Raw genomic sequence first — 17,266 nt, forward strand, 5'->3', positions numbered from 1 at the left:
GCACCACCTAAGAGGTATGCTTTCTGAAGCGTTACCGAGTTTTAGTTGTTTGGTTCCCGGATAGCTTTATCCACCAAAATATTTTATTTAGGAAAAATACAATTTTATGTAAATGCAATTTAGAATAACTTAATATATACGAAATAATATTACTATCTTTAAAATGTGTACTATGATACAAAACAAAAAAAAAATAGAATATAGAGATGTAGACAATAATAACAAAAATAATAATAATAATAAAAATAAGAATAATAATAAAAATAATTATAGAGATAAAAATATAGAGATAATATATATTAGTCGAAATATTACTCGTATTTGGCAATAATCGAAACAGCTGTATGGTCAGCCAAAAATTCAATTAATTAAAATAATATAAAATAATTTTTATTGTTGTAGTTCACTATTGTTCGAAAAAACCTCTTTAGGATAATAAATATATATATGTTAGAAATTTAAACATCTAAGTACGTAGTTCCGTTACATCTCCAAAAAAGTTCAAATTAATTAATAATTCGTATATTTTTGTAAAATAATTACCGCATTTAATGCTGTTGTAATTCAAATTCAATTCGCCCTATTTTTTTTTAGTAGTATTTTATTGTGCATTTAATTGCAACTTTGTCGCATTTTGTCGTGGCGAATTTTTAATGTCAAAAAACCAAAACAAACAACGAAATTTGTCAGAAAGTGCACTTTTTTTAGCAAACATCGTGGTGAGTTGCGACCTTCTGGGCAAAATAGCAAGACCGGGTGGGAAACATTACGCGCCATTGTGTAGCATTAGGCTTTTTGTTTTTGTACTGTGTCAAATTTTCACCACATTACACAGAATTTTGAATAATATTTGAATAATCCAGAAAATTTTGTACACAATTTTTCGAGTAACCCTCAGTTTCTTGTCTTTATCTTCTTTGGTTTTTCGATATATAAAATAAGTTATACGCATTCCATATAATTTTAATAAAATTAAATATACATTAAAATTGTATTAATTATATTAAAATATGAGCTCAAGTGGTGACTCGCAACAATTGATAAATGAATTTATGCTACGTGAAGATGAGGACTTGTCAGGAGGTAAATATCAATTAACAAAAATACATAAGTTGACTCTTTTTTATAATTGGTGGATAATACATAAGTGCATTCAAAAGTAAAAAAAAAAATGTTTATATCTTGTGATTTTAGCAGATACACGTGTTCAGAAGAAAGAGAAATTTTTTATTGTTATGATTTGCTGCTGCAATATTGCACAAAGGAATGGTCGTGGTCGCACTTGACTTTCTGGCTTCTTTGGTCTTTGGTTTAAAATTGTCTACTTCAGTAAACAAAATCAAATATTTTGCTACTCATAAATCAAGTTTAATTTTTTTCCTGTGCTTTACTAGATTATCAAAAAGCACCTCAGTGTATAAAATATTTACAATAGTAAGCATTTTGCCACTACAATCGGTGTCTCATTTAGTGTTCCACTTAAAATTTCATGAAAGGCTTTGTCTATGTAACTAACATAAGATATATATATATATATATATATATATATATATATATATATATATATTGATTTTATTCAATTATCATCAGAAACTATATATTATATTTGTTTAATATGTGGCTTTAGGTTGTGAGAGACATCGAATGCTATTTTGGAAGTAAATATGTATACTTTTTGAAAAAATCTGTTCTTGTGAACTTGTGAATAAATAGAGCTTGTAATTTAAACTATTACTTAAAATTCTGTTTTGTTAAGTCCAACATACTCGTGACGACAATTATAAACAATTGGTATTCAAATTGTATAACTTCAGAAGATATACTAAGTGAGCCTTGTCCAGATAGGCTGCCTGGTATCTACCGCCTATATGTCATTAATGCAGAAGTGAAACATCCATAAAGTATTAGGGATTATGCACAGACACTAAATGTTGTATCTTCATTGCAGACTATTTGTTTATCATACCTAAAAATTGATTGAAGAATTTTTGCTTTCTGGCTTAGATGAACCTAGCTCGCTAGGTATTAAACCTATCCGTTCACATCTCTCTCCCCTGATTGCTAAAATGAAATTTCCTCAATGCTGTGGAAATCTTTTCCATTCACTCCTAAGAAATGCTTTTAGTAGGTTCAAGTCTCACGCTGGTTTTCGATGGTTTCTACCTACTGCAAAGAAAAAAAATTGAAGAACTTTTTTTTGGTTTTGTTAATTTATTTTGTTTTATTGCGATCTGTCACTTAAGAATAGACAATGAACAATATTTAAGCGTAAGTGGGTATATACTTAAAATTATTGTTGGTCTTGAATAATCATTTAAGCCACAATATTGTGGGCTTGAATGGAATGTGCTTAGTAGTACATTCGTTTGTTGAAGTCGGTCACAGATTAAAGTACCAGTGGTGTCTCTTTGCGGAGATGGATGAACGTTCTTTCTTTTGTTAAAATTCTACTAACAAAATGATAAGGATGATATTGCATACGTTTTTGTGATTTTTTGGCTTGGCTTCTTATAACATCCATAACTACAGGGATGTTGAGATCGCGGTGTATTATATTTCTAGGAGCATTTGAGTTTATTCTAAGGGTTTTTGATTGGAAACGTTCGTTAATCTATATATTTGAAGGTGCAGCAGTTCCCCAAAGTTTAATATATATCAAATAGACTTGCAACCAAACTATAAAAAACTTAGAAAACTTAGAACCAAACTTTTTTTCCCTAAAATAAAACGTGTTGGTCTTAACTCAATAGACCTACTGCTTATACAACATTAGAGTACGAATTATATTTTTGATTATGTTTTTAGTTGCCAAGTGATCTACTAATGATGCTGCTGGTAATGGAAGCATTATGGAATTATTGTGGTAGTAATATATCCATATTCCAAGAATTGTTCTTTCTTCAATATAGACCTAAAATGCCATCCTGGTTTCAGGATTTTCAGAACAATTAGGAATGTTACATGATTGAATTTTGTAGATGAGTCCCACATAATATTATCTATCTAATGTTGATAACTCTGTGTTTATAAGCATACTCACATACGTTACTATTTCCATAAAGCAATTATTTTGAAAGTGCTTGAAGGTCGATTTTTTTTGATAGTTTTTAGAATTTAGACTAACGAATTTTGACTTTGATCATGTTCCATAATTTTAAGCTCGAAGTATGTGTTTTATGTTTGGTAAAAATAAATTAAAGCAAATATTTTACCTTGACTTTCTTGTTGTAAATGATGCTTGACACGGATTAAGATTTCATTTAATAAACCAAATGGATCGAATAAAAGAGAATAATAATGCGGTTCTTTTATACTATAGAAATATTAAATAAATCATGGAATATCGTGTTTTAGTTAAAAAAATAAGTTTGTCTTGTCAAGGACGACCTGGACGAAGATCTTCGTAAAATCGATAAATTTCATGCATATTTGTTTTCAAAGACTCTTTGGAGAATACTTTCTTACGTCTTTTGCACTTTTCGCTGGTTTAAGTGCATAGATATATGCGTAGGCCCTCTTTTAAATCGATCGCATAAGCAACACCAAGTATAACCAGATTAAATTTGACATTTTCTAGCAAAAATGTTATTGGCAGCCTTAGTATGATATATAATTTACTTGAATAAATGTCGTTATTATTAGGAATTTAAAAAGAAAAGTGAGAACTACAAGGTCTTTTGGTGATACCTGGTTCAATTATAAGCATATAATAAACTAAAGTGGAATTTTTTTGTGTGATTTAAAAATAAAAAAAATTAAAATAGTGAAAAATTATTAATTTATTAGCAATTAGTAAATTTTAAATAATTTAGCTTAAATAATAGGTACTACATTTTATATTAGATGGTTTATGATGATCAGAAACCAATCCTAACTATAGAAGAAGGTAAATATTGTAGTCAGCACGTTATTGTTGCGAGCACTACAATCAAAGCATATACCAAATTAGACAGATAATGGTCAATAATGTCACTGTCAAATAGCTACATTTTTTTCTATAATTAATTATCTGCTTCAGCTCAGCGCAGCTCTCTGTGTAATACTTCTTGACGAAAAAGTCAAGACGCCTTTGAAACTGTAACTGCTTAACGCGATTATTTATGCTATAGTCCTGTTTAAATACCCATGGAACGAATGCATTTGGATTGTCCATCTCCCTAAAATCATTAAGTAGCTCAAAAGCGTCGTCCGGAATTTGCATTTGGCGTCTCAGTCGTATATGATGTAAACGAATTTTTTCTTCTAATGCTGTTTGCACCTTGATTACAGCGTCCGTATACATGAAGAGGGCAAATCGTCCTCCAACTATTGGCAAATAGTAATAATTCGGTTGTCTTCTTACATTTATATGAGAGGCATCCACGTCACCGCCATCTGTGAACTGCGAAATACATGACATATTAATAATCTTTGCATATAAAATTTTAAACTTATATTACGCGTCTATTGTCCATCATTTGTAATATAACAAAATCCTTTAATAATCTTATAAAGGAAATTGTTGTTTCTGCAAAAATTGGCCGAAAGTGCTTCCAGTAATTTAAAATTTTTATGTACGGTTTTTAATTGTATTGTAAAAAAAACAGTACCTTTAAATTGAGTCAAAATATATTTAATACATTTATTATTATATTTATATTTGAATTATATGTTTTTTTATAAGATTTGAATACTTGATCTAAAAATTTTGTGTCCAATTTTGTAAAAATTGGTTGAGTAGAAGTTATGATAATGTGTATGTCCATTAGCTTGAATAGTGGTTTCGAAAACACACATTCAAAGTTCTGAGTTGTCTCAGTTGGTAAAGCTGAGATGCTAGTTAAAATCGCTATGTCATCGAAACTGTTTCGAAATTTACAAATCCTTTTGGGGAAATCTTTTTTAATATTCCAGCCTTTAAAATATGCAAACAAAATTCAATAGTTAGTGTGAGAGATAATAACATATTGATTTAGTTACAGTAAGTAGCTGTTCAGAATGTTTCTCTAATCGCACCTAAGTTGATCCGTTCTTACTGAACTACAACCGCAGTTATTATTTTATAATGGGCAAATTCTCTATGGGCCATTCTTTTACAATTCGGATACCTTTTACGTCATCATCATTGATTTAATGGAGTTGTGGTGCGTATGAGTGACGTGTAGGACACCTGATAAATTTATTTTTTTTAATTATTTCTAAGAGCAGTGCCTCACTGAAAATAATTATTTTTTTAATAAAATTTATTTGTTAATCTAAATCAAAACTAAAAAAGAAAAATTTATGAGACATATTCCTCTTTTTTTTTTTAATGAAAAATCATGTGTATGTGTTTGGTGTGATGTGAAGGATAAATAAATTTTTTAAAAGTACTTCTAATGACAATATTGTCCTGAAATTTTTGAGTTTTATGTAGAATTTTATTATTAATCAAAATCAAAAATATATTTCAAAATATTATAAGGGAATATTTACAGTATATTCTTCGAAAATTTATTCAATGTAAATATAGTACGCTGTAAATATATAGTAAATATAGTTCAATCATTTGTCTTTAAAACGTGACATATTTCTATCATTTATATAGCCTGAGATATGGCCATTTGAAAATGTGTCTACAATGCAAATTCTCAAAACTCAATGGGTCCATATCTCCTAGGAAAAAAATTACAATATTTTATACGGGTTTTCTTATTTTATGAAAGGAGCTCATATAAAGATTTCAGCCAAATCGGAGATGACGAGATCAAAGAGGTATCCGATTTGTAAAAGTAAGAGCCCTATACATAATACAACTTTACATTCTTTGCAAACAATGAAAATTCGACGAAGCACAAAATCTTTTTGATTCAACACACTTATAGCAACGTTCTTGTTCAATCTTCAAAGTGCGTGGCTATTCGTTTTTATAGCCCTACATAGTATCGAAACGGTGTTCTCGAAACAGGTTCTTGAGCTCAAACAATACCCAGAAGTTTCATGGTATGTTAAATGGAGCGAATACCATGGTTGAGTTTTTGGCAAAACGATCTCCTAAAACCAAATAGTTCAGCACAGAAAGAACTCAACAAAAATTTGCGTGATGTTAACGATATTTCCAGATTTTTTATATTTTACGAGTGATAACGTGAACCACACCGTCTGACAAGCTCGTCTGCCTTGCAATTGTCGAAAATATCACAACGACCGAAAACCCAGAGTAAATGAACTTTGTGTTGGGTCAAAGATTTCTATATTTTTGTATGGTCTTTAGCATTGACTCGATTCTTGCCTTTATAAATGTCTCTGGCTGATTTTAGTTGAATCTTCTATCTACTACCCACTATTACAAGGTTTTTATGGATTCAAAACGGTTTTCTTAGTTAATTGAGGAGGACTGAGCTCTCCCTCCACCACAACTAACTAACTTAGTCTCGTTATAATACTTAAGATCTGATCATCGGGATCATTTATTATTATTCGTAAAATTAAAAGTAAAAAAACTTTTTAATTCTAGATGATTCTGACAACAAACAGAGTGGCTCAAGTTTTATGTTAAGGGAGCAGGATCGTTTTCTGCCTATATGTAATATAATAAAAATAATGAAAGTTCCGGTACCAGAAAATGGTAAAATTGCGAAAGACGCCCGTGAATGCATACAAGAATGTGTTTCGGAATTTATTTCATTTATAACATCAGAGGCTATTGAACGAAGTATAGCAGAGAATCGGAAAACTGTGAATGGAGATGATTTATTGTATGCATTTGCCAATCTAGGATTTGATAATTATGTTACTCCGTTATCAGAATACTTGCACAAATTTCGAGAGGTAAAATATTATATATTATATATTTTAAATAAACAATTTGAGTTGAACAATCTTTTATTTTACAGTCAACGAAATCTGATCGTAACCTATATCACAATGAAACTATACTTCAAGATGATTCCTCGAGTGAGATTCGTAAGCCCTGAAAATATGTTGTTCACAAGACAAAATTTTTTCTTTAAATAACTCCAACCCTATACAAACATATATATTTGTGCACATTTATTTATGTATATAACAGCAATTAAAACAACAGTCGTAAATTGAAGTAATAACACTCACAAATAACGCACAACACAAAAATAATATTAACATATCCAAAATCAGTGATCCAGCAACATTTCAAGCACTAAATATTAGACATTTCTAATAAGCAAACCTACATCAACAACAACGTCACTCATAACCAAACTCAACCCAAGCCCAAGCCCAAACCCAAACCAAAACCGAAACCCAAAATCAACACAATTTATTATTATTTCATTTTAATATATAAATTATTTATTTAGTTTTCTTTTACAACTTTCTGATTTTTAAACTTTTAATTCAAATTAGGCAACAACAAAATTTTATAAATTATTTGCTTAAAAAGTTGTAAATTAAACGAAAAAAAAAACTCCAATCCCCCTAATTTCTACAGCAACGAATGGAAGCAACAATAACAACAACAACAATAATACCAACAACGACAGCAGTCAAACCGTTAGTGGAGTTGTTTATACAACATTACCAACAGTAACCAGCAATGCAGCGGCTATAACTGACAGCCATGTAACCAGCATGCAAGCATGCGCAACGAGCTCCACCAGTTACAATCCACAACATATGCACAGTAGTGGAACGACTATTCAAGTTACACAAACTCAAAGCATAACCATAACGCCAACGACAACAATGACCGTCGCTGGTCCAACAACGAACAGTGTGGACAATGCAGCCATGACGTTACGTCGCTCTGCAAGACTCTCAACACGTCCGCAAATGTCCCATTTGACAACATTGAATAACGATGTGGCAAGTGCTGTTAATGCCGAGTTGCTGACACCAGAAACACATATGGTATTCTTTGATGCTGACAATATACCAACTCATATTATCCCAACACACCAGCAACAAACACAGCAGCAGCAGCAACAGCAACACCAGCTGCTGTCAAATACTAGCAACAATTTCATGCATATTTAGAGGAACTCAACAATTGTGCAAGTTAAAGTATTTAGATTTATTTATAAAAGTAATATTTATTGTTATAAATAACAGTTTTATATTAGTGGGAACTGTATGTATATTATAACTTATTGTTTGTAGATATATTTTAGTTAATTTTTTTTCAACGTATATAGTTTGTTAATTGAGTCTTTTTATAAGATTTCGGTTGAGGTAACTGTTTTAAGGGTGCACCATTGAAGCTTTAATGCAAATAGTCAGGAGATTGTAACAAATGACTGCAGTAGTAGTTACTTAGACAAGGGAGTAGAGAAGTTTGTAATGCATATACAAACAACAGAAAAAATGCTTTGATTTCTGGTAAATATCTTTACAATACTTAAGAATTTGAATTTGGAAAAAAGTAACAGTATTGTATTATTAGCAAAATGTGTTGTATACTATTGTAATATTAATTGTAATATTATTGCAATTAATATTAATATTGTAATATAATAATGTTAATATATTAATATTAATATCCTCTAACAATATTTGTAATATTATTACAATAATAATACAAACAGAATAGTATTGAAATTTAACAACTAAAACTAAAAAGAATATAATTAATTAATTCAATTATTCTACAGCTAATTTATGATTTCGTTCTAATATAAACACACCTAGTAAATTTGTTAATATAACTTTTACAGCAAATTAACAAAAACTCCAGAAAAATGTGCAAACATAAAAGTCAAGTACGGCTTTGGGTCAGTTGGTTAAGGTGCACTGACTCTGAGCTTGAAATTTGGCAGGGCACGAGTTCGATTTCTGGTATTTGCAGTCTCAAAAAATTATATACGAATAATTAAATACAGAATTTATTTCTAAGACCACTGATAATGGATATTTGGCAATACACGAAACAGCTGTATGGTCAGCCAAAAATTCAATTAATTAAAATAATATAAAATTGATTTTTGTTGTTGTAGTTCACTACTATTCGAAAAACCTCTTTAATAATAATATTGTATTTTTTTTTGCAATATAGAGATGGTCGGAATGGTGTGCTTGAAGCCTTATCTTATTAATATTAGGTGTAGTAAAAAGAAATCCGATCTGGTAACGCTAGATGGCGTTAGAAAGATGAGGTTTCGTACGAAAAAATATGTCATATTTTGCTGGCTTTCTTTGATAAAGGCGAAAACGTCAGGCGCAAGCTCGGCAGCTGACAATAAGAATAGTGTTTATGTTCCTGACAGTATCAACTGTAATAGTCAATTATGCGCAATTTTGGCTTCGCTGATTTTGTTCCGGTAATTTCGATGTCAAAGATGCACCGGCAGACGCACTGGATGACTGAAAGATTCCACAAAAAGCCGTTTGAAACCATTTCAATAAGACTTGATATAAAAAGAAGCTCGATGTATGGGTGTGAGTAAACGCAAAAAAAACTTATTGGACCGAATTTGCAGCTGCGAATCGCTGCGGAAACGCAACAAAATCGGTCCATTTCTGAAGGGGTTGGTGCCTGATGATGAAAAGTGAATCACAAAGCATTTACGACAACGTCAAACGAAAACGATCGTGGCCGAATCACGTTTAGCCAGCTAAAACGGTGGCCAAGCAGGGATTGACGGCCAGAAAGGTTTTGCTGTGTGTTTGATGGGATTGGCAGGCAATCTACTACTATTAGCTGCTCCCCTATGGCAAAGCTTTTAACTCGGAACTGTACTGTCAACAATTATATCTGTACTGTCTGAAGGAAACAATCGTACAGAAACGGTCTATTTTGGGCAATAGAAATTCTCCTGATGAATGTAAAGGCGAATTTGCCGAAACATATGTAGAGATATACAACATATTATGTACACTATATGGCTTCTTCATATCGTGCGAATGAAAGAAAGTGCTTTAGCTAGAAAGGTTTGGTTCGGTATCCGCAAGTGGAAAACGAGGTAGAGTAGAAGGATCGAGGGGCGCTCGGTACTACCAACTGGCGATAGCAAGCAACTAGTCGGGCTGGCTGGCGAAGGCTACTCGACGCGGTTAAGAAGGACTGAAGAAGTCTGTAAAAGCCAACTAAGTAAGTAAGGGCCAAGGCCTTCTATGCGAGAGGCATAATGAAATTATCTTCAAACGACGCATATTTGACCTAAAACATATCATTCTATGTTAAATAAGTGTACAATTTCATGCAAAAATAATGGATTTCTTTTTACTAAACCTATTATGTAGTACATGGACTAAGCTAAGTAGTTTTCCCCCCAGAATTGCTTTTGCATCACTTCAGGTAGGGTCTCTTTTATGTTGGCATTTAAAGCCATACTCTTTTCACTTTACGTCAGGACCTCTACTTTTTCATCGCATATTTCGGTTACTCCTTCCAATTGAAAGTTTCAAACGAAGCTAAAATAATTTTTTTTTCTTTTTTTGTTTAACAATATGTCTTTATTGACTCGTTTTAAACTAAAGCCTAACAATTAGTTTTAGAATCGTAAAGACTAAAAACATCACATTACAAATTATTTTATATAAACATACTGTAATGAAATATATTATGGTTTGGAAATTATTATAGGGGGCCTCTGAATAAGTAGCCAGGGCTTATTTACCAAATATCACGGAGTATAAGTTGAATTAATCAGGATGATCTTTAGGAAAGCAGGATGGCGGCGGGTCTATCATTACGTTTCTGTATAGAGAAATTTGTCATATATATAATAATTAAATAAGATTTTAATATACTAAAATTGGTATATTTCTACTGATTTACATAACTTTGTTTAAATCGTTTATATCATATATATTGGATTAGAAATACTGTAAAAAAAATTTCTATGATATAATATAGTATCGGCTCGATTGTGTATTTTCTTAGTGTAACTTAGATTTGGGAGTTTAATGTGATATTGGGCAATTCTTGATTAGTTGGATGGTTGGATTGGATTCATGTGATTATTTCACTAGCATACATTCAAAGTAGGGCTAAGAAATTTTTGTTCTTAGTACAATACTTCTTAATACCAATTTTTGAGATCATTGTCTAATTTTCTGTTGCTTGCATAATAAAAAAAAGAAATTCTGTCTAATCCGTCCTAGTCAACAGAATTGGTTTTCTGTACAAACTTTACACTTCTCCCGTTTTCAGGCTACATTATGCTAGTATTATAGTAATTAATTGTATATTACCAATACTCATTTGTAAGTGTGCAGTAAAATGAATTATCTTTACTCGTACCGCATTTAGCTGTGCAATATTTGTAAGTTTTTATTAAAATAAATTGCCAAATTTTATATTACTTTCTCTCTGCTCTGTTTTAAAACTAAAAATGTATAATACTTTTAAAGGTAGAGTTTAACTTAATATTAAAAAAATATTATTAAAGAAATTATGAAAAAAAAGTCAAATAAAAAAAAGTAGTGTAAATTGCTTTAGTACTCGTTACAATAGTGGCATTCACGATCTCGAGTAACAAACTCGGTAATCGAGTAATATAGTAACAGTGCAAAACGGTAACAATAGTATTCATTTCAGGTACTTGTATTTTGTTGTTGGCACTTTGCATTGTTACGATATTAATCGATTACCGAGCTCATTACTAGATATCGTGAATACCATTTATGATTTTTATTACCTAAATTATGGTCAAACTTTTTAATTTAAGTAAAATTGTAGTAATCGATTTAATAGCTCTAATTGAATCAAATATAATTAGTCTAAATTAAGTTATTCTAAGATAAATTACAAATAATGTAACTAATAGTTTAAACTATTTCATGTAATTATTTTTAATAATGCTGATATTTTTTTTTTAACTTTAAAACAAAATTTTTATGTATTAATGGTTATATGATTTTATTTCAGTCATGAATTTAAATTGATTTTGATTTTTAATATTCATTTTATTTTCATTTTAACACTTTTATTTAGATATTAATTCTTTACAATATTTTTTCATATATAAATTTTTTTTTAAATATTTTTTATTTAACGAAAAATAATAATTATTTATTTAGTGTTTATAGGCTTAAGAGTACAAAAATATCTGAAAATCTAAAACAGCGCTTTAATTCAATATCGCCGATATACAAAGCTATTTTTTAATTTTTTGGATAATTTTGTTTAATTAAGCCTATAAGTACTGCATAGTCAAAACTCAAAAAAACGTACAATAACAATTAATATCTATTATATGCATTTGTCCTTCTACTAACATTTTTTTATTCATGTTTTTTTTGTACAATGAAAAGTATCTTAAACGGACACTCTATTCAATAAGGGAGGTGACTTACAAAACCGGAAAACCTGAAAGTATCTGGTAAAGACTAAATTAGTTGACGTAAATTTAAAGCAGGCCTTCGAACCGGAGTTTTTTCGATTCCGGTTCAAAAACAAAAAAAATATATCGGTTCGGGTTTCGCTCCGACAAAAGCAACGGTTTTTTTTCGGCTCGGTTCCGATTCGAAGACCTGAATTTTTTCCGTTACGGTGCAAAAAAAAATATATGGGTGCGGTTTCGGTTTTCACTTCGTTACAAATAACGGTTTCTTTCGGTTCGGTTCTGGACCTGAATTCTTTTCGTTCCGGTTCAAAATAAAAAAAAAATATGTCGGTTCGGTTGCGGTTTTCGCTCCGACAAAATTATTGATTTTTTTCGGTTTTCGGTTCGAAACCAGTTCGAAGCCCTGACCCTGACTTAACAAGAATAAAAATATAAAGAATACAACAAGAATATAAACCTATCGTTTAAATAACACATCGCCTGATTTTTTATGAGGCAACTTATTCACTCTAAGCTGCACTCACACCGAGCAAAAGTGCTAGCTATCAGCACCAAAATCAGCAAAAATGCAAAAACAATTTGTGTCGTTATGATTAAATATTTCTGAGTACAATCTTTTCATTTTCAACAATAAGAAACCATGCTTTAGAAAAATTTTTGGCCTTTTTAACAGGTATGTCTGTTTAACAGGGGCGTGAGGTTAACAGCTGTTTCCATTTATTAGTACTGTCTGTTGAACAGCGGTGTCTTTTGAATAAGAGTGCATAGTGTTTAAAAGCGGTATCCATTTAATAGGAGTGTCCGTTATGAGAGTTGTCATTGTATAAACAAATTAAAATAATATAGTGATCAAATGACTTAGTTTACCTACCGATATATATATATATATATAAATAAATAATTTTCCATTGACATGTATTTTACGATTTCTATATATATATATATAATATATACATAAATATGTATACATTAAATAATATGTAATTCTCTTAAACGACTTATTGTTGCTATGTTTTTATTTGTTAAAATTAATAATTAAATTTTATATAAATGTATGTAAAAGAAATTCTCGTGAGATTGAATAAAATTGAATTATAAAAATCGAGTTGTTTATTTTTGTTTATAATTTGTTTTTTATTTCGGCTGTGATGAAATTAAATAAATATGTAAGTAAACGTTCCTGAAGCAACGCTTATATACCTATAATATATCTGTGTACTCTACAAATAGAAGAACATATGATTCCGTTCTAACAGCAAATTAACAAAACTCCAGAAAAATGTATGAACATAAAAGTTAAGTACGGCTTTGGGTCATTTGGTTAAGGAGCGCTGACTCTGATCTTCAAATTTAACAGGGCAGGAGTTTAATCATTGGTGCTTGCAGTCTTAAAAAAATTATATACAAATAATTAAATACAAGAATTATTTCTAAGACCACTGATAATGAGTATTTGGCAATACTCGAAACAGCTGTATGGTCAGCCAAAAATTCAATTAATTAAATTAATATAAAATAAATTTTTGTTGTAGTTCACTACTATTCGGAAAACCTCTTTATTAATTATTTTTATATAATAACAACAAAAAATTTTAAAAAAGCAATGTATATAGCTAAGCTATATATATATATATTAATTAGATATAAATTGTATTAGATTTAAATCCGGTTATAAAATATCTAAACAATGTCGTAGAAAAGTCAATCAATTATAGATGCTTCAGATATCATTAGGTTTTGTTATGTTACATCTTTAGACGCTCTGGAAGTGTTCAAGGGTGTTTGGTACTCAGAACTGATATTTTTTCTTTTGTATAATTTTTTTCACAGCAAACTAACAAAACTCCAGAAAAATGTGCGAACATAAAAGTTAAGTACGGCTTTGGGTCAGTTGATTAAGCAGCGCTGACTCTGAGCTTCAAATTTAACAGGGCAGGAGTTGAATCAGGGCAGCAGTTGATGCTTGCAGTCTCAAAAAAATTATTTACGAATAATTAAATACAGAAATTATTTCTAAGACCACTGATGATGAATATTTGGCAATACTCGAAACAGCTGTATGGTCAGCCAAAAAATTCAATTAAATAAAATAATATAAAAATGAATTTTTGTTGTTGTAGTTCACTATTTTTCGAAGAACCTCTTTATTATTTTATTATTTATTTATAATTTTGATTATTGTGAGTTGTAATATTTTGGGCACATTTTTTCATTATGCTATATGTTGTTGCTTCGAGATATCTTACTTATCGAGATAGTGAGATTACAGTCCTAAACTTCTTTAATTGATCACACAATCCAAAATTTATTATGTTATTATTATAAATATATTATTATTATGAATTTGAAAATCTTGATGATGAACCAATATTTGTTACTAGCTCATCTAAGGAGGTCTTTGATATATCTTAATATATAGGAAATAATCGGGACAAGCGAATGAGAAACTGGTTTTTATCCACTGAACCTTTTATTTTCGCTCATAGAATAGCAAGGTTTGAAATTGTAGGTATAACAATAGTAGGCATAATAACTTTTAAGGAACCCAAGAATAACAGATAGGGATAAATACTGAAATTTGAAAATCAACCTAATTTTAGTAAAATTAGAAGAAAATGTAATGAAATCCATGTATAAACCATGGTAGAAAGCGTCAAAAAAACTTTTATTGATGCATATGATAAGCCCATGAGTTGTTCGATAAGTAAAATTAGTTCCACTAGGAACGTCTGTTGGTGGAGTAATGCAAACAAACAAACTGAAAACCAATGTTTGCTATTAAATTTTTGATTTAATAGGTCAAAAAGAACTGACGACGGTTTTAAATATAGAAGAACGTTAATTCTGCGCCTATATTGTCTTGACTTTTGGAAAGCTTTTTGTACACACTCACACTTTACGACTAACACATACAAATTTTTTACTTGTAGGCAAAATCTGATAATATTACATATTTGTATTCGAACATAAAAAATTTTGCGAAAGTCTGGCCTAGTAACACAAAGAGATTGCTGATGCGACAAGTAAAAGCTACAGAAATTTTTGTGAAAGTATTAACAACAATATAGAGTTATCAGAATTCTATAAAGTGTTAGCAAAAGGGAGTACTATATGCTTTACAAGCCTCAATAAACATGATAACAGCTTCACTTAGAATGAAGATGGCAGCAGCTTCAATAAGGGTGAAGGTATTGGCAGCTTCAATAAAGGTGAAGATAATGATAGCTTCTCAAAGGGTGAAAATGAAAAAGCCAGTCTACGTTTTCATTGTCCAGGTTCCTCTATAAAATGGGTAGGGGCGGAACATACTAACAGACTGGGTAGGTCTTTTCAAGTTCAGTATTGCACTTAAGTACATACCGTGTTATGAAGAAGGACAATCGTTATTTTCATATCGAATGTGAAAAAGAAAATATTTCTTCACTCCATATCTCTTCGCCAAATTTATCTGATGTCATTTGTACATAAAATACCAAAAAAGGTAACAAATAACTAAGTCAGGATTTATATCCCCGCAAGGCTTATATTCCACTGCATCAATGTTAATATGCATAAAGAGTTCGGTACTCCCCTGAGACTGGTCTTTATTAACTAGCTATTATGTTTCAGGACAGCATAGAAAACAGGAAAACAGCAATGTGTCTTACTAGATATAGAAAGTGTCTTTGATAATTCTTCGCATGAAACGTATATAACTATTTCACTTAAGTCTTTCAACATATTTTTGAAAAAATTATGATTGTAATGCTTTTCTACACATACAGTCAAACCTCTCTACAACGAACCTCTCTATAGCGAATTCCTCTCTATAACGAAGTTCCTTAATAAGGAAAAAGTAAAAATGTCTAAACAAACTAAAATTATAGGCTTATCAATATACAATCAATGTTTTTAATGTCATGTATATATATATAAATAAATATGAATTAAATATATTTTCAAAATATATAAGTAAATATTTCTCAGTCAAATGCAAAAAAAAAAAGATTCAAACAAATAAAATCTTGTTCAACCTCTTTATAACGAAGACCTCTCTATAACGAAGTTTTTTGTAGGCACCAACGACTTCGTTTTAGAGAGGTTTGACTGTATATTCTATACATATATGAATTGATGTTGTAGAGATTTAAAGAAAGTAGTTGGAATGTGATTATTTTTATAAACGCCTTTATCTACTAGATTATTATATTCCTCTTTTTATTTTTTAGTGACTTTAATGATACGGCGAAAATTAAATTTTATGATATGTTCAGTAACATATTATCCAAATGTACCGACGGTTAGACTAAAAGCATTGAAATACGAGTATGTTTAGACTGAGAAGACATTATTAATTTTTTAAAAACTTTATAAATAATTTATGAATACATAGCTATATAGTCCATTGAAATATTTCAAATATATTTTTATTAAATATTTCTATTTTACAGTTTTCTTGCGGTTTTCTAATATATTGGGAAAATGTCTGAAGCTATTTTAGTTAATAATAGGTATATCCGATCGCTCTGAATAGCGATAAAAAACAATAAATCTCTTGCTAAACCTTTTTTATTGATATATTATGGTTCCACAATAACCAATTAATTACTACTAGATTACTGAAATATTTGTTAAATTATTGGATAATTTATCAAATATCCAATATTTGTCTGCAGTCTCTTAGACCCTTAGCGACTTCATAACTAATCTGTTAGAGCAAGGCACTAGAGTTATTGTTTTGCATAGAAAGTGTTTCTAGACACTTTAGCAAGGTACTTGTTTTTTGGCGAACTTCAGAGTGTCAAATACACCTAATGATTATAATCATTTTAGTAATTTGTAAGACAAGCAGTTTCAACTTGAAGGACGAAGTATACCTTTCTAACAGAATATAGATTGTTTAAATGTTGTTTTTCCACTTCCTTTATCCTCACATTTGTTTCCAATCTTATAGCACATTCACACTGTTTTATTTAGACGGGTTATAGTAACTAATGTGGATGGATTACCATACTAAGTGCTTTGATATAAATGAGCTCATTACCATTAAATCAGCTCATTTA

General features: G+C 30.1%; 2 protein-coding genes across 3 annotated transcripts; one reads left to right on the forward strand and one right to left on the reverse strand.

Moving 5' to 3' along the window:
* The first annotated feature begins 921 nt into the window (after positions 1 to 921).
* LOC119689988 (nuclear transcription factor Y subunit beta-like) lies at positions 922 to 8,381 on the forward strand. Of its 2 annotated transcripts, none has more exons than XM_038104956.1 (4): positions 922 to 1,083; positions 6,476 to 6,789; positions 6,855 to 6,924; positions 7,345 to 7,523. In XM_038104956.1, the coding sequence occupies exons 1-4, from the start codon at positions 1,011 to 1,013 to the stop codon at positions 7,362 to 7,364; spliced, it is 477 nt and encodes a 158-aa protein (XP_037960884.1). In that variant the 5' UTR covers positions 922 to 1,010; the 3' UTR covers positions 7,365 to 7,523. The 2 variants fall into 2 exon arrangements, with proteins under 2 accessions (XP_037960884.1, XP_037960883.1); XM_038104955.1 differs by having other exon boundaries at positions 931 to 1,083; positions 7,430 to 8,381.
* Positions 3,808 to 4,593, reverse strand: LOC119689989. The gene is made up of 2 exons (XM_038104957.1): positions 4,440 to 4,593; positions 3,808 to 4,381 (listed from the first exon to the last, which is right to left on the reverse strand). Exons 1-2 carry the CDS (start codon positions 4,455 to 4,457, stop codon positions 3,929 to 3,931), a joined length of 471 nt encoding a protein of 156 aa, XP_037960885.1. The 5' UTR covers positions 4,458 to 4,593; the 3' UTR covers positions 3,808 to 3,928.
* Positions 8,382 to 17,266: the final 8,885 nt, after the last annotated feature.

This window comes from Teleopsis dalmanni, chromosome X (genome assembly GCF_002237135.1).
Source record: "Teleopsis dalmanni isolate 2A chromosome X, ASM223713v2, whole genome shotgun sequence".
Classification (NCBI taxonomy): Eukaryota; Metazoa; Arthropoda; class Insecta; order Diptera; family Diopsidae; genus Teleopsis; species Teleopsis dalmanni.

Coding starts and splice junctions, on each gene's coding strand:
- LOC119689988 (XM_038104955.1), top strand. CDS start 1,011: ATGAGCTCAAGTGGTGACTCGCAACAATTGATAAATGAATTTATGCTA. Junction 6,790..6,854: donor ACTTGCACAAATTTCGAGAG/GTAAAATATTAT, acceptor TTTATTTTACAG/TCAACGAAATCTGATCGTAA. Junction 6,925..7,429: donor TGATTCCTCGAGTGAGATTC/GTAAGCCCTGAA, acceptor TAATTTCTACAG/CAACGAATGGAAGCAACAAT.